The sequence below is a fragment of the Leucoraja erinacea genome, chromosome 8 (genome assembly GCF_028641065.1).
Source record: "Leucoraja erinacea ecotype New England chromosome 8, Leri_hhj_1, whole genome shotgun sequence".
Taxonomy (NCBI): domain Eukaryota; kingdom Metazoa; phylum Chordata; class Chondrichthyes; order Rajiformes; family Rajidae; genus Leucoraja; species Leucoraja erinaceus.
In genome coordinates this window covers 5,028,629-5,053,177 of record NC_073384.1, presented here as the reverse complement: position 1 = coordinate 5,053,177, position 24,549 = coordinate 5,028,629, and the positions used below count along the sequence as shown (strand labels likewise).

Genomic DNA, 24,549 nt, shown 5'->3' with positions numbered 1-24,549 from the left:
CTCAATGGGCAGTGATTCACGATGTGTGGGATGGTGTGGTCTGGATGTCCGCAGTCGCAAGCAGGGCTGTCTGTTATCCCCCACTTATGCAGGTGATGGGCTGTTCTTGCATGGAGGGTGTGGATTCTGTTCAGGGTTAGTCATTGCTTGCAGTGGGAGATTGCAACCTTCACGTGGTCCACCCTGCTTCGACGAATGCAATCAACCCGATGTGCACAAACAATTAGATATAGTGTTTTGGTGTCAACTTTGGCCAACAGGGGAGTACAGGGCCAGAACAAGGAATAGGCCCTTTAGGATCGAGATGAGATTTTGCTCCTCCGACTTGAAGTCTGGTGAACCTTTGAAGTTCTCTGACTGGCAGGCTGTGAAGGTTCAGGCATTCTGTGCATTCAAAACATATTGATAGATATCTGGGCATGAAGGAATCCAGGGATATGAGCAGACTGTTGGTCGAAGATCAACCATGATATTAATAAATTGCACAGCTGGCTTCAAGAGTTAGATGATAGCCTTATGTTTTTTTAACATCTGCGTGTAACTGAATCGTAATACTTTTTAAAATTAAGTTTGGTTACATGATTAGAGTAGGTTTTAAAATGTAAATAGAAAGCAATTTTGAATAGTTTCTCCTGTAGAATTTTATCTAGGATTTTCTATTAATGTTATTAATTGATCACTGAATTCAAAACCATCACATATTACTAAATGCTACTCCTGAAACATTAACTTAGATTAAATGATAAAATATTGTGATATAGGAACATGGGCATCATCTCTGGAGAACATGGAGGTGATGTTTTGGTTTGTGACCCATCTTGAGGCTGATCGCGGGACGTGGGGAGGGAAGAAAGCAGGAAGAGAGGAGGGGCAGGACAACACCTGGCAGGTAATGGGTTGAAGGTAGACACAAAATGCTGGAGTAACTCAGCGGGACAGGCAGCATCTCTGGAGAGAAGGAATGGGTGACGTTTCGGGACTCGCAATAACCAACCTGATCTCCCGGTGGCTCAGCACCAACTTCCCCTCCCATTCCGAATCCGACCTTTCTGTCCGGGGCCTCCTCCATGGCCAGAATGAGTCCCACCATAAATTGGAGGAGTAGCACCTCATATTTCGCTTGGGTAGTTTACACCCCAGCGGTATGAGCATTGACCTCCAATTTCAGGTAGCCCTTGCTTTCTCCCACTTTCCCCTCCCCTTCCCAGCTCTCCCACAGCCCACTCTCTCCGCCTTTCTTCTACCCTGTCCCCACCACCCCCACATCAGTCTGAAGAAGGGTCTCGACCCAAAACATCATCTATTCCTTCGTTGCAGTCTTCAGGCTCCTGTACCATCTACCTGAAGGTAGCAGGGAGATGAGTGTGTGGCCAGGATGGTGTGGGTCTTTGATGATACTGCCAGCCTTTTTGAGGCAGCGACTGCGATAAATCCCCTTGATGGAAGGAAGGTCAGAGCCGATGATGGACCGGGCAGTGTTTACTACTTTTTGTAGTCTTTTCCTCTCCAGGGCGCTCAAATTGCCAAACCAAGCCACGATGCAACCGGTCAGCATGCTCTCTACTGTGCACCTGTAGAAGTTAGAGAGAGTCTTCCTTGACAAACCGACTCTCCGTAATCTTCTCAGGAAGTAGAGGCGCTGATGAGCTTTCTTGATAATTGCATTAGTGTTCTCAGACCAGGACAGAGATGTGCACGCCCAGGAATTTGAAGCTCTTGACTTCGATGGATAGTGAGGAGTTACTAGAACCATCACTGTAATCGCAGTTAAATGACTTGTTCTGCCTTTATAGCACACATTTATTGTTATATTAGCTATAAATGCATCGAAGTACAAAGCAACTTACCCGACTGCCCCAGTTCATCTGTGAAGAAGGATTCACTCAAATCTACATCAGCTGGAACCTCGTCGTCACTCAATTCCTCTGCCTACAAAGAGAAAAATATATTAAATTATTTTCCATGAGAAATTAGATTAATTGCAAAAAAACACATGCTATGTAACAGAATATGAACGTGGCCAAATTTCAAATAATACTACACAAGGGAGTTGTTTAAGAAGGAACTGCGGATGCTGGAAAAACCGCAGGTAGACAAAAATGCTGGAGAAACTCAGCGGGTGCAGCAGCATCTATGGAGCGAAGGAATAGGTGACGTTTCGGGTCGTGAGTGGTCTCCTCAGTCACCCAAAGAGTCATAGCGTCTTTCTGGTCGCCGCAGGATTTTCAACATGTTGAACATTTTTCGGAAACAGTGGCGACCGTGGGGTTGATGCCAATGAGCGTAGCTTGACGTAGGTGTTAGAAACATAGAAATTAGGTGCAGGAGTAGGCCATTCGGCCCTTCGAGCCTGCACCGCCATTCAATATGATCATGGCTGATCATCCAACTCAGTATCCCGTACCTGCCTTCTCTCCATACCCCCTGATCCCCTTAGCCACAAGGGCCACATCTAACTCCCTCTTAAATATAGCCAATGAACTGGCCTCAACCCTCTGTGGCAGAGAGTTCCAGAGATTCACCACTCTCTGCGTGAAAAAAGTTCTTCTCATCTCGGTTTTAAAGGATTTCCCCTTTATCCTTAAGCTGTGACCCCTTGTCCTGGACTTCCCTAACATCGGGAACAATCTTCCTGCATCTAGCCTGTCCAACCCCTTAAGAATTTTGTACGTTTCTATAAGATCCCCTCTCAATCTTCTAAATTCTAGAGAGTATAAACCAAGTCTATCCAGTCTTTCTTCATAAGACAGTCCTGACATCCCAGGAATCAGTCTGGTGAACCGTCTCTGCACTCCCTCTATGGCAATAGTCCTTCCTGAGATTTGGAGACCAAAACTGTACGCAATACTCCAGGTGTGGTCTCACCAAGACCCTGTACAACTGCAGTAGAACCTCTCTGCTCCTATACTCAAATCCTTTTGCAATGAAAGCTAACATACCATTCGCTTTCTTTACTGCCTGCTGCACCTGCATGCCTACCTTCAATGACTGGTGTACCATGACACCCAGGTCTCGCTGCATCTCCCCTTTCCCAATCGGCCACCATTTAGATAATAGTCTGCTTTCCTGTTTTGCCACCAAAATGGATAACCTCACATTTATCCACATTATACTGCATCTGCCAAACATTTGCCCACTCACCCAGCCTATCCAAGTCACCCTGCAGTCTCCTAGCATCCTCCTCACAGCTAACACTGCCCCCCAGCTTAGTGTCATCCGCAAACTTGGAGATATTGCCTTCAATTCCCTCATCCAGATCATTAATATATATTGTAAATAGCTGGGGTCCCAGTACTGAGCCTTGGGGTACCCCACTAGTCACTGCCTGCCATTGTGAAAAGGACCCGTTTACTCCTACTCTTTGCTTCCTGTTTGCCAGCCAGTTCTCTATCAACATCAATACTGAACCCCCAATGCCTTGTGCTTTGTGTTGTCGTGGGTTGTTGCCACAATGTCGTAGGTTGTCGCCAGGTGACATAGGTTGTCAACGGTGCTGACCGATCGGTGAATTCCATTGTCGTATTCGCCGAAAGTCGCCTAAAAAAATCGCCTAAGTGCGGCTGGCCCATAACATTCAGTGACCCGTGCTTGCGTGATTTTTCTCAATGGTCAATGTTCAAAAAGCAACCTCCTGCTCAGATCAGCATGGATCTGTTGGCATACAAGCCTGTAATTGGACTCCTCCCAAGCGGAGACTGCAATGCAGCCGATCCATTTAGTAGAGCACAGTCCAGGGAATATCCTGGAAGAATTCCCAAGGGTCCAACAGAGTAGTTGTAACTTCCACACATTTTCAAGATCTGAGACTGGGAAAACTTTGCAGTGAACCTACACCAGATTATTCCGGGGCAAGTCCCATGAGCCCATAAAAAAAATGAAAGGATGAAACACTACACCACTGGTAGGGCAAGTTTAGAGCTTTTAATAAGTTAATTTAAGTGTTTTAAAATAGTGTGTGTGTGTTTTTACTTTAACAAATTAAAAATAAGCATCTACTTAAAAAAAAATAGAAAAATTGGTCCAAAGCGATTTAATATGTCAAAGACCTGTGAAAGATCTTGCCCATAGTAAAATCTGGAAATAGAACATAGAAAATAAATGCAGGAGTAGGCCATTCGGCCCTTCCAGCCAGCACCGCCATTCAATATGATCATCCAAAATCAGTACGCTGTTCTTGCTTTCTCCATATATCCCTTGATTACCTTAACCCAAAGAGCTATATCTCTCTTGAATACATCCAGTGAATTGGCCTCCACTGCCTTCTGTGGCAGAGAATACCACAGATTCACAACTCTCTGGGTGAAAATATTTTTCCTCCTCTCAGTCCTAAATGGGACTTTCACAGGATGAGACCAATTCAAATACCCAACTCCTGCTTAAGGGCCTTCCCAACTTTCACGACCTCTGCCGAGTTTGCCCTTGACTCATACTCGTAGCATGGTCGTCACGAGGTCGTAGGAGGTGGTAGGGGGTCGTAGGTAGGCCGTAGCAGGAAGTGATGCTAGTCGTAGGTACTCGTGGTGTTTTTTTCTAGCAAGATGAAAAATGTCCATGAGTAAAAAAGGTTGTGAATTAGGTCGTGAAAGTGGGACAGGCCCTTAAGCAGGAGTTGGGTATTTGAATTGGTCTCATCCTGTGAAAGATCATTTTTTTTTTTTGATGAAGCAGAACCACTACATTTTATTCGTAAGGCGACAAATGAAGGCAGAAAATATGTATATCTGCGGCCACCTCAAAAAAAAATCTTATTAAAGTCACCGAACACCAATTCAAAAAATCGATATTAACCTCAGCATTGTGCAAACAATTGCAGTGTATTAGAAACATAGAAATTAGGTGCAGGAGTAGGCCATTCGGCCCTTCGAGCCTGCACCGCCATTCAATATGATCATGGCTGATCATCCAACTCAGTATCCCGTACCTGCCTTCTCTCCATACCCCCTGATCCCCTTAGCCAGAAGGGCCACATCTAACTCCCTCTTAAATATAGCCAATGAACTGGCCTCAACTACCCTCTGTGGCAGAGAGTTCCAGATTCACCACTCTCTGTGTGAAAAAAGTTCTTCTCATCTCGGTTTTAAAGGATTTCCCCCTTATCCTTAAGCTGTGACCCCTTGTCCTGGACTTCCCCAACATCGGGAACAATCTTCTTGCATCTAGCCTGTCCAACCCCTTAAGAATTTTGTAAGTTTCTATAAGATCTCCCCTCAGTCTCCTAAATTCTAGAGAGTATAAAACCAAGTCTATCCAGTCTTTCTTCATAAGACAGTCCTGACATCCCAGGAATCAGTCTGGTGAACCTTCTCTGCACTCCCTCTATGGCAATAATGTCCTTCCTCAGATTTGGAGACCAAAACTGTACGCAATACTCCAGGTGTGGTCTCACCAAGACCCTGTACAACTGCAGTAGAACCTCCCTGCTCCTATACTCAAATCCTTTTGCAATGAAATCTAACATACCATTCGCTTTCTTTACTGCCTGCTGCACTTGCATGCCTACCTTCAATGACTGGTGTACCATGACACCCAGGTCTCGCTGCATCTCCCCCTTTCCCAATCTGCCACCATTTAGATAATAGTCTGCTTTCCCGTTTTTGCCACCAAATCTTTAAAGAGATATAACAGTAACTTGTTAGACCTCTTTAAGTTATATATTTCTACATGGATTTCTACATGGAAGAAACAGAAACTTATTTTTTATTGCTGTAGTTCAAACAACTACTGTTAATATCCGTCCCTATAATTGAGAGTATTAACTGAAAGGCCAACCTCTCCATCTGGATTCTATTTGGCAGTTCAGCTGTCAAGAAAACTTAATTTTTATTTTAAACATCTGAAGCTATAAAGCTGCCAAAAATATTAATATATTCAAATTTCCACGTCGTTAACTAATGGAGGCTATAGGAGAGTATCAAATACAAACGTGGTCTGTGCACGTTTGTTTTTTAATTTGTCTCTAGTATAATTCCAAACTAACCACAATCGAGGAAAGAGCAAGTAGTTTTAGGTAAAAGAAACCTGCATATTCCTTAAATATTCATAGTTCTCAAAAAGAGCTAAGTTAGACACAAAATACTGGAGTAACTCAGCGGGACAGGCATCATCACTGGAGAGAAGGAAGGGGTGACGTTTCGGGTCGAGATCCTTCTTCAGAGTGATGTCGAGGAGTGGGAGATATAGATAAGGAAGTGTATAGATAAGGACGTGTAAGGTGTAAAAACCGGACAAAGTCTTACTGTTTCCGCCTATTCCCTTTGCTCCATAGATGCTGCCTCACCCGCTCAGTTTCTCCAGCATTTTTGTCTACCTTCGATTTTCCAGTATCTGCAGTTCCTTCTTAAAAATTTTATCTGTTTGCTTTGTTACCTTCTCCCATATAACAATGATCTAGTCTATATTTTCCTTGATCTACATTCCCTTTGTCCTGGTTTCACACCTTATACTTCCTTATCTATACATATCCTTATATGTGCCTCCCACTCCCCTGACATCAGTCTGAAGAAGAGTCTCGACCCGAAACGTCACCCATTCCTTCTCTGTCGCCTATCCCGGCTTTTTGTGCGTATCATCGATTTAAACCAGCATCTTCAGTTCCTTCCTACACATCTCAAAAAGAGCTACATTTATTTATAGACAATAGACAATAGGTGCAGGAGTAGGCCATTCGGCCCTTCGAGCCAGCACCACCATTCAATGTGATCATGGCTGATCATCTCCAATCAGTACCCCGTTCCTGCCTTCTCCCCACATTCCCTGACTCCGCTATTTTTAAAGAGCCCTAGCTAGCTTTCTCTTGAAAGCATCCAGAGAATCTGCCTCCACCGCCCTCTGAGGCAGAGAATTCCACAGACAGTAGGAAGAAAGGGTTAATTCATATTTTAAAATATAAATGAAGGTTAAGCTTTCCCTCTCTGTAAAAGCCAGACATGAAAGTTAACAGAATTCTAGACAGTAGATCCGACACATCATTCAGCCCAGATGCACATTAATTTTGACAAATATATCACACAGATTTGCAGTAAGATCTAACTTAAAGAGCGCAGTCAGTTATGTGACAATAAATCCTACAACCCATTCATCATCTCTTTCCCTCTTCTGTAAATGCAGATGGCAAATTAAACTAAACGTCATACTGCAGTATGAAAAAATAACTCTACCATCCAAACTGATCAGATAATCACTATCTGTTAAATTAATCATTCTATATTATTAAATTATATTAACTAAAAGCTGCAGAGATCACAGATATATTTGAAGTAATTAAAAAAAAATAATAAGTGTCCTCTGCATTTACAGGGAGTTGGTATTCCCAGAAAATAGTCTGTATTGCAATTTTCCACAACGCAAAGTCACATTACCAGTGCATGCCTCCAGAAATACAAATTGAAAGACAATTTATGTTTATTTATTGCCTTTTTCATTCCATATCTCATATTACAGGGTAGTTTTGCAAATTCTATAAGGTCAAATTTCATTACCTAACCATACCCAGGTCACCATTTGATTTGCATTTCTGAACACTAGTTCTTTTTGAAAGTGGCTATAACTTATGTTCTACAGATTTAATTGTATACATAGAGAGTCAGAGTCATAGAGCACGGAAACCAGACCTTCGGCCCAACTTGACCATGCCGACCAAGATGCCCCATCTATGCTAGTCCCATTTTCTCGCATTTGGTCCACATCATTCTAAGCCTTTCCGATCCATGTACCTGTCCAAATGTCTTTTAAATGTTATTGCACCTGCCTCAACTATCTTATCTGGCAGCTCATTCCATATACCCACCATCCTCCAAGTGAAAAGGTTGGGCCTCGGGTTCCTATTAAATCTTTCCCCTCTCACCTTAAACCTATGCACCTTATTAATCCCCCTCATGGTTTTATACACACATGCCTGGGACACAAGGAATACAACTCAAAAGAATAAATTTCAAAAGGCACTTGAGCCATAAAATTAGTGATTGTTATTCTGGAAGTAATTCAAAGATGTTTCCCTGCATACACTTTGATTTTGAATGTAAACTGTTCTGGTACCACTTTGTACCCCAGCCTGTACAAGAAGCTTCACTAAAGACTAGAAAGCACCAGTATGGGGTGGAAGATTGCAACCTTCACGTGGTCCACCCTGTTTCGACGAATGCAATCAACCTGGCGTTGCACAATCAAATAAGATCAAATAGAACAAGTTGTCCTACAACTTTAGGCTGTGCACGCCATACGCAGGAATAAGAAGCACCAGTATATGCACACTGCACAAGTAAACTGACTTCCAGAAGGACAGAAGTGCGTAAGTGGGTCAAGCAGCATCTTTGGGGAACATGGATAGTTAACGTTTTGGGTCAGGACATTCTTCAGTTCCAACCTGAAATGTCACCGAACCATGTTCTCCAGATATGCTGCCTGACCCACTGAGTTACCACTGCAGTTTGTCCCTTTGTCCCCAAGTCAGCACGATGAATTTAACATTTCGTTGTCTAATGCATTTCGTTGTCTAATGCATTTCGTTGTCTTAATGCATTTCGTTGTCTCTGTACTGTACACTGACAATGACAATTAAAATTAAATTAAATTGAATCTGAGATGGTCTGCTAGCATTTGCAGTTCCTACAACTACAGTTTCTTGTGTCTCCATCTTCCAGAAGACAGATTCTCTTCACCTTCTGCTGGGCAAATTGTACAACTATCGGTGAGCTAAACTATCAGTGAACCACATCAATGTTCCAATCTAAGAACCGTTGTTTGTCTCTTCCGCTAAAACTTTCCTCTTAGAAAGAAAATCTGGAAATAGGTGCGTCTGGTGATGGGGAAAATGGAAACTTCAGAACAAGCGAATAGTTATTTTTCACAGCATTCCTGGGGCTGTCAATACTCACGGGTCAGTGATACATAAATACCAGCCCACGGATGATTCCAGAAATGAGTGCATGGATTACGGGGTGCACCACTGTAACAACATCTGCATGTTAATGCAGCCATAATCATCCCTCCATCACCTCTCAGTAGGTCAAGAGTCAATTTGGGGGTGGCACAGTGGTGGAGTGAAGGACGGCACAGTGGCACAGCCATAGAGTTGCTCCCTTACAGTGCCAGCAACCCAGGTTCGATGCCGACCACGGGTGCCGTCTGTACGGAGTTTGGACGTTCTCCCTGTGACCACGTGGGTTTTCTCTGGGTGCTCCGATTTCCTCCCACACTCCAAAGACGTACAGGTTTGTAGTTTAATTGGCTTCAGTAAAATCGTAAGTTGGCCCCAGAGTGTGGGGTAGTGTTAGTGATCGCTGGTCGGCACGGACTCGGTGGGCCGAAGGACCTGTTTCCATGCAGTATCTTGACAGTCTAAAGAGGCTCAAGGACAAACTCTGGCTTGACACTCCAGTGCATTAGCAATTTATGCAACATCACAGGTCTTATATTTTACACTATATGTTAAACAGATGCTCCCAATTTAGTTGATGTGATCAGGGAGGTTCCCCCTAGTATTTTATTTCTATTCCCCTCATTCAGTACCATAAATTAAAACAAGTTGTCCAGTTTTAATATGACTATTAAAAGGGGCTGCTGTGTGTACATTTCCTACTTTACAACTGTGAGCAGGCACTTTAAACGTACATCACTAGCTGAAATGACATATTCATTTCACTTGCACTTTATGTGCAATGTGACGAATAAACCCGTATTGTATTGTATTGTTTAATGACTCCTAAGATCATTCAGGGCATTGTATAAAATGTTGTTATTGATTCTTAAAAATAAAAAATCATAACATGTTGAGATACCTAAAGCTGAAGCAAAACCAGATGAAGGGGTAGAATTTCTGTAAATTGTTAGGATGCCATATTGTATACATGCTTTTCATATGGTAAAATAATTGCCAATTACATGTAATCAAAGAAATAAGTCTATGTTCTTATGGTCGTAAAAATCCTGAGACAGGGGTTCAGAAATGTTGGGCTGATAATTGTTAAAGCAAAGAAAAGTTATTGCAGTTAAGTTTTTATTCTCTGACGGGTTAGAATTTGGTAGTGGGGACCCGGGAACATGACTATTGCCTCGTTTCCTGGAATAGTAACAGACTGTGGTCATGGAGACATAGAAAAAGGTGCAAAACTTTCAGATTTATTGAAAATATATAATTGTTGTCCAATTTCATCAGCAATACCACAAGGGTTGCATGCGTGACCTTCCTTGCAAATTCTTATGTCAGAGGGTGGTGAATCTGTGGAATTCTTTGCCACAGAAGGCTGTGGAGGCCAAGTCAGTGGATATTTTTAAGGCAGAGATAGATAGATTCTTGGTTAGTACGGGAGTCAGAGGTTATGGGGAGAAGGCAGGAGAATGGGGTTAGGAAGGAGAGATAGATCAGCCATGATTGAATGGTGGAGTAGACTTGATGGGCCGAGTGGCCTAAATCTACTCCATTTAGCTATGACGTTTAGACTTTAGAGATACAGCGTGAAAATGGGCCCTTCGGCCCACCGAGTCCATGCCAGCCAGCGATCACCCCGTACACAAGCACTACCCTATTCGGAGGAAAATGTACTATTTACTGAAGCCAATGAACCTACAAACCTGCACGTCCTTGGAGTGAGAGAGAAAATCGGTAAACCCGGAGAAAACCCATGTGGACACAGGAAAAACGTGTAAACTCTGTACAGACAGCACTCGTAGTCAGGATGAAACCCTGGTCTCTGGTGCTGTGAGGCAGCAGCTCTACCGCGAAGCCACTTTCATATTGTATTCTTCTCTTTGATATTTCATTTTGAACAGCAGGATAAGTAAAACTTGAAGAATATCCGATAAGCAATGCTTAGGAGGAGAAATATTGGACTATTGAAAAAAAATGACTAAAATAAGGAACAACATTTATTTTCTGCAAACAAAAAAGGCTACACAAAACTGCACCATTAACTAGACGTGTGATAAAACACGACTAAATTCATGTTGCATTTCAAATACCCAAGACTTATGACCCACTTGGTTATAAATCACAGGTGATAAATAAGGCTAGTAAAATAGTTAAACTTGAGTCCCCATAAATGTGCATACATCACAAGCTGCTGTGAAAATATTCGATCTGTTTTAGAATTCATCCAATCCCAAGTTAACACTGACAATAGCCTTGTCTAATCCTTTAAGTGCATTAATATTAAATGGGATACACATGATTGTAACAAAATTGAATCAAACTCCGACCGCAGGCATGCGGCCTATAACATCCTGAAGCCGCGGTCTCCAGTAAGAAAATGGCCCATTCGGGCACTCCAAGCCGCGGAGTGTGTTAGATCGTCCCGACGTCGGAGTTTGGATCATCCCGACGAGAGGGCCCGTACATCGGGCCATCTGTAGCGGCGACTACGGAGGGTTTATGGCCCAGACCAAGGGAGAACAAAGGTTCAAAGGTTATTTATTGGTCACATACACCATAGGTGGAGTGAAATGCTTCTTGCCAATGCAGCACATAAAAAAAAGAAGAAAAAAAAAGATGAGGACTGGCTGAACAGTGAAGAACGCTGTGGTGGATGTTTGTGTTAAATCTTATTGTGTATTGTATGTTCTTTTTTAAGTGTATCGCTGCTGGCAAATTCATTTCACTGCACCTTCGGGTGTATGTGACGAATAAAATTGACTGACTTTGGCCTCAATGGGCTGCTCTGCCTAAAATCAGTGAAAAGTCAACATAAGCCTTAAAAATAGAAGCTGCTGAGAAAGTGTGTCAACATCGCTGACACTCATTAATGACAGTTCTCTGGCTGTACAGAGAACAAACATTGCAAAAGTCATGAACTAATCACTATGCTGCTAGCAGAGGAGTCATCTTCTCTCAAGTAAACCAATACCAAGATCCCTCAGATGCAAAGATGTACAACTTTCAGAAGATGACAGCAAGATAATATAATGATGCAATTAAAATTATTATCTTGAGCACCACTAAATGTCATGGATTGAAACAGATTAGCATGTAGAGGCGAGCACACCAACAGTGCTGCAAAGTGCTGGGGAGACAGCAGGGAAGGATATGATTTGTAGCATTCTGGCCGACCATAAAATGTCAAGATCATTTTCAATCGTGCAGGTAACAAAATAGAAACGGGGGTTATGATTTATCTCACTCCTCTGCCAAGTATTTAGGCTTTGGCGCAAAAAAGAACAGCTATCTTTAAAAAAGCAATTTGCCTACTTTTATGATTTAAGTTTTGAAGCGGTGGATCTGACTGACTAGCAGAACCCATTTTAGGGGCTGTCCCACTGCGGCAAACTAATTGGCGAGTTTAGAAGAGTTCGCCCTCGACTCACACTCGCAGCATGGTCGACACAAGGTCCCAGGAGGTCTTTGTAACTCTCCTTCAAGCTCGAGAGTAGTCCCCGCGTACTCGAGGCCACAGCTTGGTCGCGGCGTATTTTTCAACATGCTGAAAAATGCCCGCAAGTAAAACAATGTCGCCTTGGAAAAAAATTGATATTTTTTTAACTCGTAGGTTTAGTCGAAGTAGGTCGTAGTAGGTCGGCATGTTAGTCGTAGGTAATCGAGGATAATCGAGGGTAGTCGAAGGTAGTCGTAGTCTTCATCATTGTCGAAGGAGGTCGAAGGAGGTCGTCTTCACTCTCCACTATTTGATGTCCAATTTTCCTGAAGCTAGTCGAAGCTAGTCTTCAACATAGTCGAAGGAGGTCGAAGGAGGTCTTCAACATGACACTTTTTCAAACTCTTCGCCAATTAGGTCGCCGCAGTGGGACAACCCCTTTTCTGCAGCATGTTCTTCCTCTTTGCTTGGGCTGTGACCACTATGAACATCACAGCCACATTTGCCACAATTATAATTTACATTGGTTTGCCATCCGTAATACAGGGCTGCCCCGTGGCACATCTGGTAGAGCTGCTGCTTCACAGAGTCAGAGACCCGGCTTCGATGCTGATCTCAGGTGCTGTCTGTGTGGAGTTTGCATGTTCTCCGTGACTGCGGGATTTCTCCTGGGTGCTCCAGCTTCCTCCCACATCCCAAAGATGTGCAGGTCTGTAGGTTGATTGTCCCTAGTGTGGAAGGAGTGGACGCAAAATGGGATACCATAGAACTAGTGTGAACGGGTGGTTTTGGTTGGGCACGGATGTGTCTCGACACAAAACGTCACCCATCCTTTGTCACCAGAGATGCTGCCTGTCCTGCTGGGTTACTCCAGCTTATTGTGGAGCCAAAGGGCTTGTTTCCATGTCGTATCTTTCAATCAATCAAAACATTCAACAACATTTGAGCTTAGCAGAAAATGAATCTTAGACGATGCAAGTATCTTTTCACTTATAAATATGGAAGTGAGAAAAAACAAAATCTGCCCATCTTTTTGATAAAAGCCCTGTCCCACTGTACGAGTTAATTCCAAGAGCTCTCCCGAGTTTAAAAAAAAATCAAACTCGTGGTAAACACGGAGAATGAACGTAGCGGGTACGTCGGAGCTCGGGGACGTCTCTTAGTGGCTCATAACGCTAACGGCAGGTACTCGGGAAGACTCGCTAACGGCAGGTAAGCACGGGAAGACTCGTGAAGATTTTTCAACATGTTGAAAAATGTCCACGAGAGCCCCGAGTACCGACGAGTGGCCATTGCCGTAAATCTCCGAGTTCGAATCAGGGCAAACTCGGGAGAGCTCTTGGAATGAACTCGTACCGTGGGACAGGGCTTTAACGGTGCCACATAGGTTCTTCTTAAAGGTCAAGACACATACAGAGTGAGGTAGTAAAACACAGCAACAGAACAAAAAACAGATGGCAGAATCCAAAGGGAATTTCTCAAAGTGTGTAGAAGTTGTTTCACCGTAGTAATCAGCACTATCGTTTATCATACACGTAATTAATTTGAGATCAGAAATTTAAAATAATTATTTGCAAAATTTGCAGCTAATATTCGAAATTAGTTGTGGAAATGGAGACCAATACGGAGGTCAAAACCAAAATATAGGAAGATTTGAACAGGTTTGCAGAATGACTGGATCAAAGGCTTCTGGAATTCAGCATGGTGTGAAGCAGTTTGTTGGGGGCAGGAGGAATAAAGACACCACTTGTTCCTTTACAAGCAAGGAGGGCACAGGAGCAAAGTGCTGCAGGAGACACAGATACATAAATCACCATAAGCAGTAACAGTAGTTAACAAGGCTATAAAGTGCGCATGCTGAGTATTGGGGTTCATTTCTGGAGGAATAATACATAAAATGGGAAGCAGATGTTAAATCTAACGTCGAGCTTTAGTTACTCGCATGAGTATAAAGCACAATTTTGGCCTTCGTTATAAAAAATATGGAGGAAAGTGCAAAATTAATGTGTAAGGACTTAAGCGGAGGACCCAACATCAGAAAGTTTTGATATGTCTGGACTCTTTGGAAAGAGAAGAAGTGGATCAACAGGACACATTAAGAGGAATGCTGGCCATTGAGGACTGAATTTAACACATGAGAGAATAATATACAATTTGGCCAATAACAGTTTGAGAGGTGTAGGAAGGAACTGCAGGTGTTGGTTTACACCGAAGACAGACACTCCAGCATTTTGTGTCCAACAGATTGAGAGGCCTTATTTACATTAAATCAGGAACAGAGGACTTGAAAGAATCAAAAGTAACAGCGCTATGTTTAAGGGAGGCTTAATCCATGTACAAGAGGATAGAGCTATACAGGGGCTGCTTGGCAAAAGACCATTGTGTATTCTATTCTACAGGTTTAAAATAAAAAGAGACATAATCGTATTAATTTTTATATGTTAAAGATCTTCTTCTTCTTGCATATGGCGTGCATAGCCTAAAGTTGTCGGACAACTTGTTCCATTTGGACTTATTTGATTGTGCACGCCAGGTTGATTGCATTCGTCGAAACAGGGTGGACCAAGTGAAGGTTGCAATCTCCCACCCCATGTAAAGATCATGGAATAGATACTTAGTGTGGATAATATCTGACCAGTTATGTAATTTGTGCAAAGGGGTGTAAATATAGGCACAATTAACAATGCATATTATTGCATAGTACGTAATGTGATGTGTAAATGAGAGGCATGCTCTCACAGAAAACAAGTCATTAACAAATCTCAGCTTCTAAAGCAGTATAACTGTTTAATTGAATGAAACTAATGTGTAAAGGGGGCTAATCAATTTTTCTTGCTCACCTATTACGGCAGCTATCTTAATAAAATTATTCAAAGCATCTGGATCGCATATGATGCTGATTGTGTGCCTTGATCTTTTAAGAACCAAATTCCCTCAGCACCTTTCATAAGAGGCCCATTTCAAACACACATCTGCAAGATTTAAAAAAAAAAAACCCATCCTTTATAATGGATAAGATTTGCCAAGATTGCCAGGCAGTCTTCTCAGAAGTCTCTGCAAATTGAAACCTTTGAAATCAGGTTGGCAATGACATCCCGCTCCCTTTGCAACACTATCTTCAAATGTTTAAAGTATTAATTCAACAGACTGCCAGCTCTTTACTTTTAACATCCATGAAATGTAAACCACCGGTGCGATTCAGCTTGAATCTCAGGGATTTCTCCCTTTACAACTTCAATGGGAATCCGATATGCTGCTTTACACTCTCCCAATGTTTTAGTTATAGCTTATCGTGCGGTCCCATCAGGCAAAAGACCGTTCCTACAAGTTTTTGAAGGGAATTCATATTTTTAATGAAAAGGACATTTGACTCCTGCACGTTCTCCATGAGTCTCTCCACTTTCAAATCTGCTTCCCGTCTCCGCCATAAACCATCCACAAAAACAACAAAATAAGAAAGGCATCGCCAAGCACAGAAATATAGAAAACCAAAGATTAATTACTTCATTATTTTGATCATTTCAACCATTTGGATGTTTTGAATTTTGCTTCCAAATCTCTTTAGTATTATTGCATGACTTAATGAAAATTATAATCCGTCAGTTTCAACCATTTGGATGTTTTGAATTTTGCTTCCAAATCTCTTTAGTATTATTGCATGACTTAATGAAAATTATAATCCGTCAGTTTTAGTTTATTGTCACGTGTACCAATGGCAGAGTAAAAAGCTTTTGTTGTGTACTAATCAGTCAGCAGAAAAACAATATACGATTACAATCGAGCCATTCACAGTGATAAGGGTGACCTTTCGGGTCAAGACCCTTCTTCAGACTGAAAGTCATGGGAAAGGGAAAGGAGATATATACACGGTGGCGTGGAGAGATATAAACAATGAATGAAAGATATGCAAAAAAGTAACGATGATAAAGGAAACAGGCCATTGTTAGCTGTTTGTAGGGTGAACACGAGAAGCTGGTGTGACTTGGGTGGGGGAGGGATGGAGAGAGAGGAAATGCAGGGGTTACTTGAAGTTAGAGAAATCAATACTCATACCACTGGGCTGTAAGCTGCCCAAGTGTTGGCGGAGATGCTGTTCCTCCAATTTGCGCTTAGCCTCACTCTGACAATGGAGGAGACCGAGGACAGAAATAAATGGGAAGGAGAATTAAAGTGTTCAGCAATCGAGAGATCAGGCAGTTCAGTTGCCTGATAACAGCTGGGAAGAAACTGCCCCTGAATCTGGAGGTGTGCCTTTTCACATCATCCAGTGAACTGGAAAAATCCCACCAACAACCATGATTGGAAGTGTGAATCAAACAAGCTCGGGACACAAAGTGCTGAAGTAACTGAGCAGGTCAGCCTGACCCACTGAGTTACTCCAGCACTTTGAATGTTTTTTTGTAAACCAGCCTTCTTTCTACAAGTACCAGGCACTATAGCATTGTTTGCTTTTCTAAACATCCAAATGGTTGGCTTATGCAAACACAATCTTCGTCCATCAGAATTATTTTCGAACTAACTTTCTGGGTGGATCAAAGCTGTGCTTATTTTGCATTAATCACAGAAGACTACATCTTGTTTATCCTGGCAGCCACAAGAGGGTTAGAAATGTACAGAATGCTGATTTTAGAACCATGTGAAGTCTTCATTGTCAGTCACGTTATAAAATGGATGACATTATTTGATCACAATTTCAAAAAAAGAATTCTGGAACTGGCTATGTGCTCGCCACCAGAAATTTATTATCGCTTTATAAATTATGACACCGTGGAATAAATAAATAGGCTTTCAAAACATATAAATAATCGATTACCTCTTGATCTTCAATTTTGTTCTTTTGCTTTCTCTTCTCCCGCTTCTTGTCCTTTCTCTTCTCTAGATAATGCTCCCAAGGCGTCAAACTGTCTTGATTCTCCAATTTCTTCTTTACCATTGCTTCTGTTGTTTCTTTTAGACCTGAAATAAGATGGAATTATTTTCTACACACACATACACACACGTCAAACAAATGCTCAGTTGGTTGAAGGTGGCCCTGATTTAAAAATTCACATTTCTTCAATCATGGCACCAAAAACATTGACCTTAGAGGACACTGCACAGGTTGGAATAACAAGCTAATCGGCTGTGAACAAGATCATCCACACACCAATCATATAATCACACAGTCTTGGCATTCTTTCGCAGCGCCTCGGCCTAATCAAAAGGTTGTGGCTTTCAGCCACGCTCCAGGGACTTGAGAGTAAAAATAAGGGCCATCGCTCAAGTGCAGTCCTGGTCTCACTGCTCTTTGATGCGCCAGCAATTATGTGGCACAAAGCTGGGCTCTGATGGCCAGGCATCCTGTAATTAACTGTTGATCATCTTGTCACAACTTGTGGAAGCTAACTTTAACAAAACTGGTTACAGCATTTATTATTGTAACAACTCAGTCTACACTTTGGAACTGAATCATTCAAAAGGGTGCCAGAAACATGGTGACTCTTGTATACTGCCTCAGTGTAATCTCTACTATTCCCACACTCTTGTAGTCGAGATCGATTGTATCTACGTGTAGAGAGATTTTTACTGAACGGTATACAAAATAAGGAATTTCACTGTGCCGAGGTACGTGCGACAGTAACTCATCATTGAATTATTGGGCTGTTTTTTAGTTTTGTTTAGTATACAGTTTCAGCCCACCGAGTCTATGCCGACCAATCATCACCCATACACTGGTGACAGACACAAAATGCTGCCTATCCCGCTAACTCAGCGGGATAGGCAGCATCTCTGGATAGAAGGAATGGGTGACGTTACGGGTCGAGACCCTTCTTCAAGAGGGAGCTAGATAGGGCTCTTAAAGATAGCGGAATCAGGGAATATGGGGAGAAGGCAGGAACGGGATACTGATTGGGGGTGATCAGCCACGATCACATTGAATGTCGGTGTTGGCTCAAAGGGCCGAATGGCCTGCTCCTGCACCTATTGTCTATTCAGACTGGAGAAGCGTCTCGACACGAAAGATCACCCATTTCTTCTGTCTAGTGATGCTTCCTGTCCCGTTGAGTTACTCCAGCATTTTGTGTCTATCTTTGGACACTAGTTCTATCCTACACACCAAGGGCAATGTACAGAAACCCATGAATCTACAAACCTGTGCGTCTTTGGAATATGGAAAGACACCGGGGAACACCCACACGGTCACAGGGAGAATGTACAAACTCCATACCCGTAGTGGGAATCGAACCTGGGTCTCTGGCGCTGTAAGGCAGCAACTCTATCATTGTGCTACTATGATGCCAAAGCGTCCTACATTTAACTGTTGATCATCGTCACGTCCCAACCTGTGGAACCTAGCCCTATGAAAATTATTGCATCATAAAACAATGACCATACTTCAAAGCATCTCGGCACAACCTGTTGATTCAAAAACACAATGTAAACGCATGTCAACATCCCTCCTCTTTAACAGCCAGCTGCCGAAAACTAGTTATAATAAGGATGAAAAAGGATTTGTGGCCCTTCTCAGTTTGGCCTTTGAATCTAATCGCATAATTTGGAAATTAAAAAAAAATTCAATCTTTTACGACCTGCTCTCTGAACAATAATGCCACTTCACTAATTAATTTCTGGACCCAATAGTTCCACTACCCACAGCTTTACCTTGGCAAAGGGAAGCCGGAGAATGACAAAACTATGTTACGTGCTATTCAGTGCCAACCTGCCAAGAATTTTGGGCTCAATACTGGGCTTGCCGTTCTGTAGGTAAGTTTCACAAATCACAGAAGCTTGAAGTGTTGATCTGTATCTGTTGATTTTACAATAAATAATCAAGAACAGCTTTGTCTCAGCAACCATCAGGCCCTTGAACTGTGCACAACACCAACCTCAGCAACTGTGATTGTCTGTAGACAGTCTTAAATTGGGTTTTGCACTATTATGGTCAACTAGAATTTAATGCGTTTTCGATTATTATATACTTATCTGTGTGCTTTTGCGTTTACAAGCCTATTAAGCTGCAGCAAGTATTTCAAAGAAGTAGTTAATTTGCAGTAAACCCCTTTACAATATCTAGAAGCAGTAATTATTTTTAACAAGGTTTTGCGCAGATCCTAGTCATCTTATCTTCCATTAGACCGTGTTTATTTACTATTATTTTGGTCTCAAATGACCAAGAACGGAGTTTAATAAGTGAAAACTCGTAATGATGTTCTGTAACGCAAAGTTAAAACCTGGCACTTTTCAAAGCCCCTCATTTTGGTCACACATGAAACAGTCAATTATTTGCAATGGGAATGCTTCATTACAAGAGGATTTCAGTATAGGAGTAAAGAGGTTCTTCTGCAGATGTATAGGGCTCTGGTAAGACCACATCTGGAGTATTGCGTACAGTTTTGGTCTCCTAATATAAGGAAGGACATCCTAGTGATTGAGGCAGTGCAGACCAGGTTCATGAGATTGATCCCTGGGATGGCGGGACTGTCATATGAGGAAAGATTGAAAAGACTAGGCTTGTATTCACTGGAGTTTAGAAGGATGAGGGGGATCTTATAGAAACATATAAAATTATAAAAGGACTAGGCAAGCTAGATGCAGGAAAAATGTTCCCAATGTTGGGCGAGTCCAGAACCAGGGGCCACAGTCTTAGAATAAAGGGGAGAAAAAACGTTTTCACCATGAGAGTTGTGAATTTGTGGAATTCCCTGCCACAGAGGGCAGTGGAGGCCAAATCACTGGATGGATTTAAGAGAGTTAGATAGAGCTCTAGGGGCTAGTGAAATCAAGGGATCTGGGGGGAAGGCAGGCACGGGTTATTGATTGGAGACGATCAGCCATGGTCGCAATGGATGGCGGTGCTGGCTCGAAGGGCCGAATGGCCTCCCCCTGCTCCTATTTTCTATGTTTCTAAACATCATTAAATCTAATAACCTGGACTAAAAATGAAGATTGACACAAAATACTGGAGTAACTCAGCAGGACAGGCAACATCTCTGGAGAGAAGGAATGGGTGATGCTTCGGTTCGAGTCCCTACATCAGATGATCTGGATTCATGAGTTTAAATGGGAACTTAAATTCAGTTCCTTACCCACAGCTGGATTACAAAACTCTAACACTCAACATGGCTATGTAGTAGACATGCATAAAGGATCATCAGGTTTATTAATTCCCTTCATGGAAGAAAATATGACACAATTTCACAGCAGTGCAGTTGACACCAATTACTCTTGGAACGGGCCAAGCACACCACTCAGCTGCATCAAACACTACGACAAAATACACAAAACAATAACAGTTACGGAAAAAAGCAGAACTTATCGCAATGGCTCATGAATGTAGGCATTGCTGGTGATATCCAATTTCCCAAGAAACAAAAGAGCAAGGGTAATTTTAATTATCTTGTAACAGAGATTCCAAGGCAATTTGCTACTCGAGTCATTGAACCTGATCAGAGATTCAAGAACACCTTCACAGAGATAAAGATTAAATCTATAGACAATAGACAATAGGTGCAGGAGGCCGTTCGGCCCTTCGAGCCAGCACCGCCATTCTATGTGATCATGGCTGATCATCCGCAATCAGTACCCCGTTCCTGCCTTCTCCCCATATCCCCTGACTCCGCTATTTTTAAGAGCCCTATCTAGCTCTCTCTTGAAAGCATCCAGAGAACCCGCCTCCACCGCCCTCTGAGGCAGAGAATTCCACAGACTCACCACTCTCTGTGAGAAAAAGTGTTTCCTCATCTCCGTTCTAAATGGCTTACTCCTTATTCTTAAACTGTGGCCTCTGGTTCTGGACTCCCCCAACACTGGGAACATGTTTCCTGCCTTTAGTGTGTCCAAACCCTTAACAATCTTATATGTTTCAATGAGATTCCTTCTCATCCTTCTAAACTCCAGAGTATACAAGCCCAGCTGCTCCATTCTCTAAGCATATGACAGTCCCGCCATCCCAGGAATTAACCTTGTAAACCTACGTTGCACTCCCTCTAGAAAATGATTGCAAGTACAACCAAAAGATGATTTCTAGAAACTCCCAGTACAAATTTTGAAATTATCCTTTGAGATTTCTGCATTGGGACAAATATTTCAACTGACGGCTCCAAAATTAGGAGAGAACTTCATCACCCAACATGATTTGATTACAGAGAGTCAAGGCATGAATCCTCTGTAAATCCATTCATTTTATTTGGCCCTGCCATGAACTAAGATAAAAAGGCCTTGTCGACAATCTACTAGCTGTAAAAACATGTGGCGTTTTAGATTTAACATCTGTCATCATTAATTTATTCAAACAAATCGTTAGAAGTTACTAGACCAAGGGGAACCCGTTGGGTCCCGTCCCCTCCCGAGAAGGGGGGAGAGAGGTTGCGGGGAGGGGGGGGGGGGGGGCTGCAGCATCACACACACACACTAAACTCCCCCCCACACACAAATGTGGGGAAGGGGGGGGGGAGAGGGAGGAAGAGAGGGTGGAGGAGGATAGGTGCGGGGGAGTGGGGGAGGGGGGTGGAGAGGAAGAGGGTGGGGGGAGGGGGAAGAGAGGAGAGAGGAGGGAGAGAGAGAGGGGGCAGAGAGAGAGAAGGAGGGTGAGAGGAGGGGGGGGGGTAGAGAGGAGGGGGGGGAGGGAGGGGGGAGAGGGGAGGTAGGAGGAGGGGAGGAGGGGGGAGAGAGGAGGGGGGGAGGGGAGGAGGGGGGAGAGAGGAGGGGGGGAGAGAGAGGAGGGGGAGGGAGGAGAGGAGGGGGGGAGGGGGGAGGAGGGGAGGAGGGGAGGAGGGGAGGAGGGGAGGAGGGGGAGAGGAGGGGAGGGGGGTGAGAGGTGGAGGGGGGGGGAGGAAGAAGAGGAAAGGGGGAGAGGTGGAGGAGGGCGGAGGTGGAGGGGAGCTGGGTGAGCGAGGGTGCTACGAAGAGCGGAGAGAGTCCGGGAGGAGAGAGAGAATGAGAGAGCTATAGTACAGGGCCCGACTCTAGTACAAAGTTCACGGCAGTTCTTGGGGAAGCCGAGCTGAGGCGCGAGCGTAATGCGTGCGCTCTTTGCGACGTCATCACTCGACACGTTTTGGGTTCTCAATCCAGAGCCCCGGGGGGGGGGTGGGGGGGTGTCATGCAACCCGCAGCTCGTGGAAAACAGTGGCCAGCAGGCTGCGCCTTTAAAAATCTGCAAACCTCGCCGCGAGGAGCAGAAGCATTGTGACGTCATCAGCCCGTTACCTTCAGCTAGCTTCAGATTGGTGAAGAATTTGAAGAAATAACTGAATAAATAGGGAACCAAATTTTCAGATGAGGCGATTTTCGACATCATGAGGCAAATCTCGACCGGAATTTCTACACGCTGCCGCACTGGTGAGTAAGGCAAGGCAGTGCCTTTACCACCTCAGGCAATTGAGGAAATTCAGAGTGTCTATGAGGATCCTCCAGTGCTTCTACTCAGCGGCTGTGGAAAGCATCTTGTCCGGAAACATCACGATTTGGTCTGGACTGCTCTGCCCAGGACAAGAAGGCTCTGCAGAGAGTGGTGCGTTCAGCCGAACGCACTCTGGGAACTACACTCGCCCCCCATGCAGAAACTATACATCAGAAGGTGCAACTCCAGAGCCAACAAGATCATGGGAGACACCTTCCACCCCAGCAGCGGACTGTTCCAGGTGCTATGGTCAGGCAAACGCTTCCGTTGCCATGCTGTGAGAACGGAGAGGTTGAGAAGGAGTTTCTTCCCAGAGACCATTAGGACTGTAAACTCCTATCTCACCAGGGACTAACTTTACTGTACCATGTTACTGTAGTGTGGTGTCTTTTTAAAATTGCTGTTTTTTCTTTTTTTTTTCTTCCCACAAATATGTAATATGTGATTCTGTTCCATTCTGTTTTGTAGTTTTTTGCACAATCCGCGAGCATTGCCACTTTTCATTTCACTGCACATCTCGTATGTGTATGTGATGAATAAACTTGACTTGACTTGAATATGTAAAAACGTCACCATTTGCGCGTCGGGTTTTCGAGAAGATGTGAATCACACATAAGCAAATATAATAACGATCAGAGTATTATATGTATATTGATAAACGGACACTTGAGAAGGCATGGTGAAGGGGGCTTTAGATGCCATACATTGGCAGAGGGAAATTAAAAGTTTAGCAAGCACTCTGAGCCACAGATTTAGTTTAGTTTCGAGATACAGCGCGGAAACAGGCCCTTCAGCCCACCGAGTCTGCACCAACCAGTGATCCCCAAATATCAATGCTACCCTACACACAATGGGGACAATTTACACATACGCCAAGCCAATTAATCTACATACATACCTGTATGTCTTTGGAGTGTGGGAGGAAACCGAAGATCTCAGAGAAAACCCACGCGGTCACGGGGAGAACGTACAAACGTAGACTGGAGTTTTCAGTACTCCCTCTGCTACACTTCTTTTCACATTATTGCGATTTAAAAGAAATGGTCCTTAAAATGAGATTATTCCTTTATTGTTTCGTTTAGAAATATAGTGTGGAAACAGGTCCTTCGGTCCACCAAGTCCACGCCAAGCAGCAATTCACGACCGCGTACACTAGCACTATCCTGCACACTAGGGGAAATTTACAATTTATAGAGGCCAATTAACCTACAAACTTCAACGTCTTTGGGATATGGGTGGAAACCAGAACACCCGGAGAACACCCACGCGCGTCACAGGGAGAACGTACAAACGCCGCACAGACAGCAGCCAGAGTCAGGTTCGAACCCTGTTCTCTGGCACTGTGAGGCAGCAACTCTACCAATGTGCCTCCATACTTAAGAGTAATTTGTTGTGGTTTGAAAAAAAGTGATATTCTGAATTGTACTTTTAAAGATAGTAGTTAAGATCCATACCCTGTACACCCTTTTTCATTCATTTCAAACAACGGGACAAGAAAATTAACAATGACTTTTGCCCAGAGATAAAATGGAATCTTAAATGCAAACTGACCATACTATTCCAGTTTGTAAAAAGCTCCAACTTTTGAGACAATTGATCGACGATTGCTGCAGTCTTAAAAGTTGAAGTATTTTGCCACTTCCACATTTTAAGTTACGACTATTTTTAAATATAACTATCTTCTGAGAGATTTTCCCCGTTCACTTGAACTCAGTTGCTTGATTGGTTATGGAGTATAAATTGTCCAACCTTGGAATGAAGACACAAGAGACTTCAGATGCTGGAATCTTGCCCCAAACAAACACTGCTGGAGGAACTCAGTAGGTCAGGCAGCAGCTGTGGAGGGAATGGACAGACAAGGTCTTG

General features: G+C 43.3%; 1 protein-coding gene across 1 annotated transcript in view; it reads right to left on the bottom strand.

Annotated features, from left to right (window-relative positions):
• Positions 1-24,549, bottom strand: part of esf1 (ESF1, nucleolar pre-rRNA processing protein, homolog (S. cerevisiae)) — a 57,125-nt gene that overhangs the window by 5,782 nt on the left and 26,794 nt on the right. Inside the window, exons 10-11 of the mRNA XM_055638907.1 lie at positions 17,116-17,258; positions 1,848-1,929 (exon numbers count right to left, since the gene is read on the bottom strand). Of these exons, the coding sequence (XP_055494882.1) occupies positions 1,848-1,929; positions 17,116-17,258 (225 nt within the window). The remainder of the gene's footprint in view (positions 1-1,847; positions 1,930-17,115; positions 17,259-24,549) is intronic.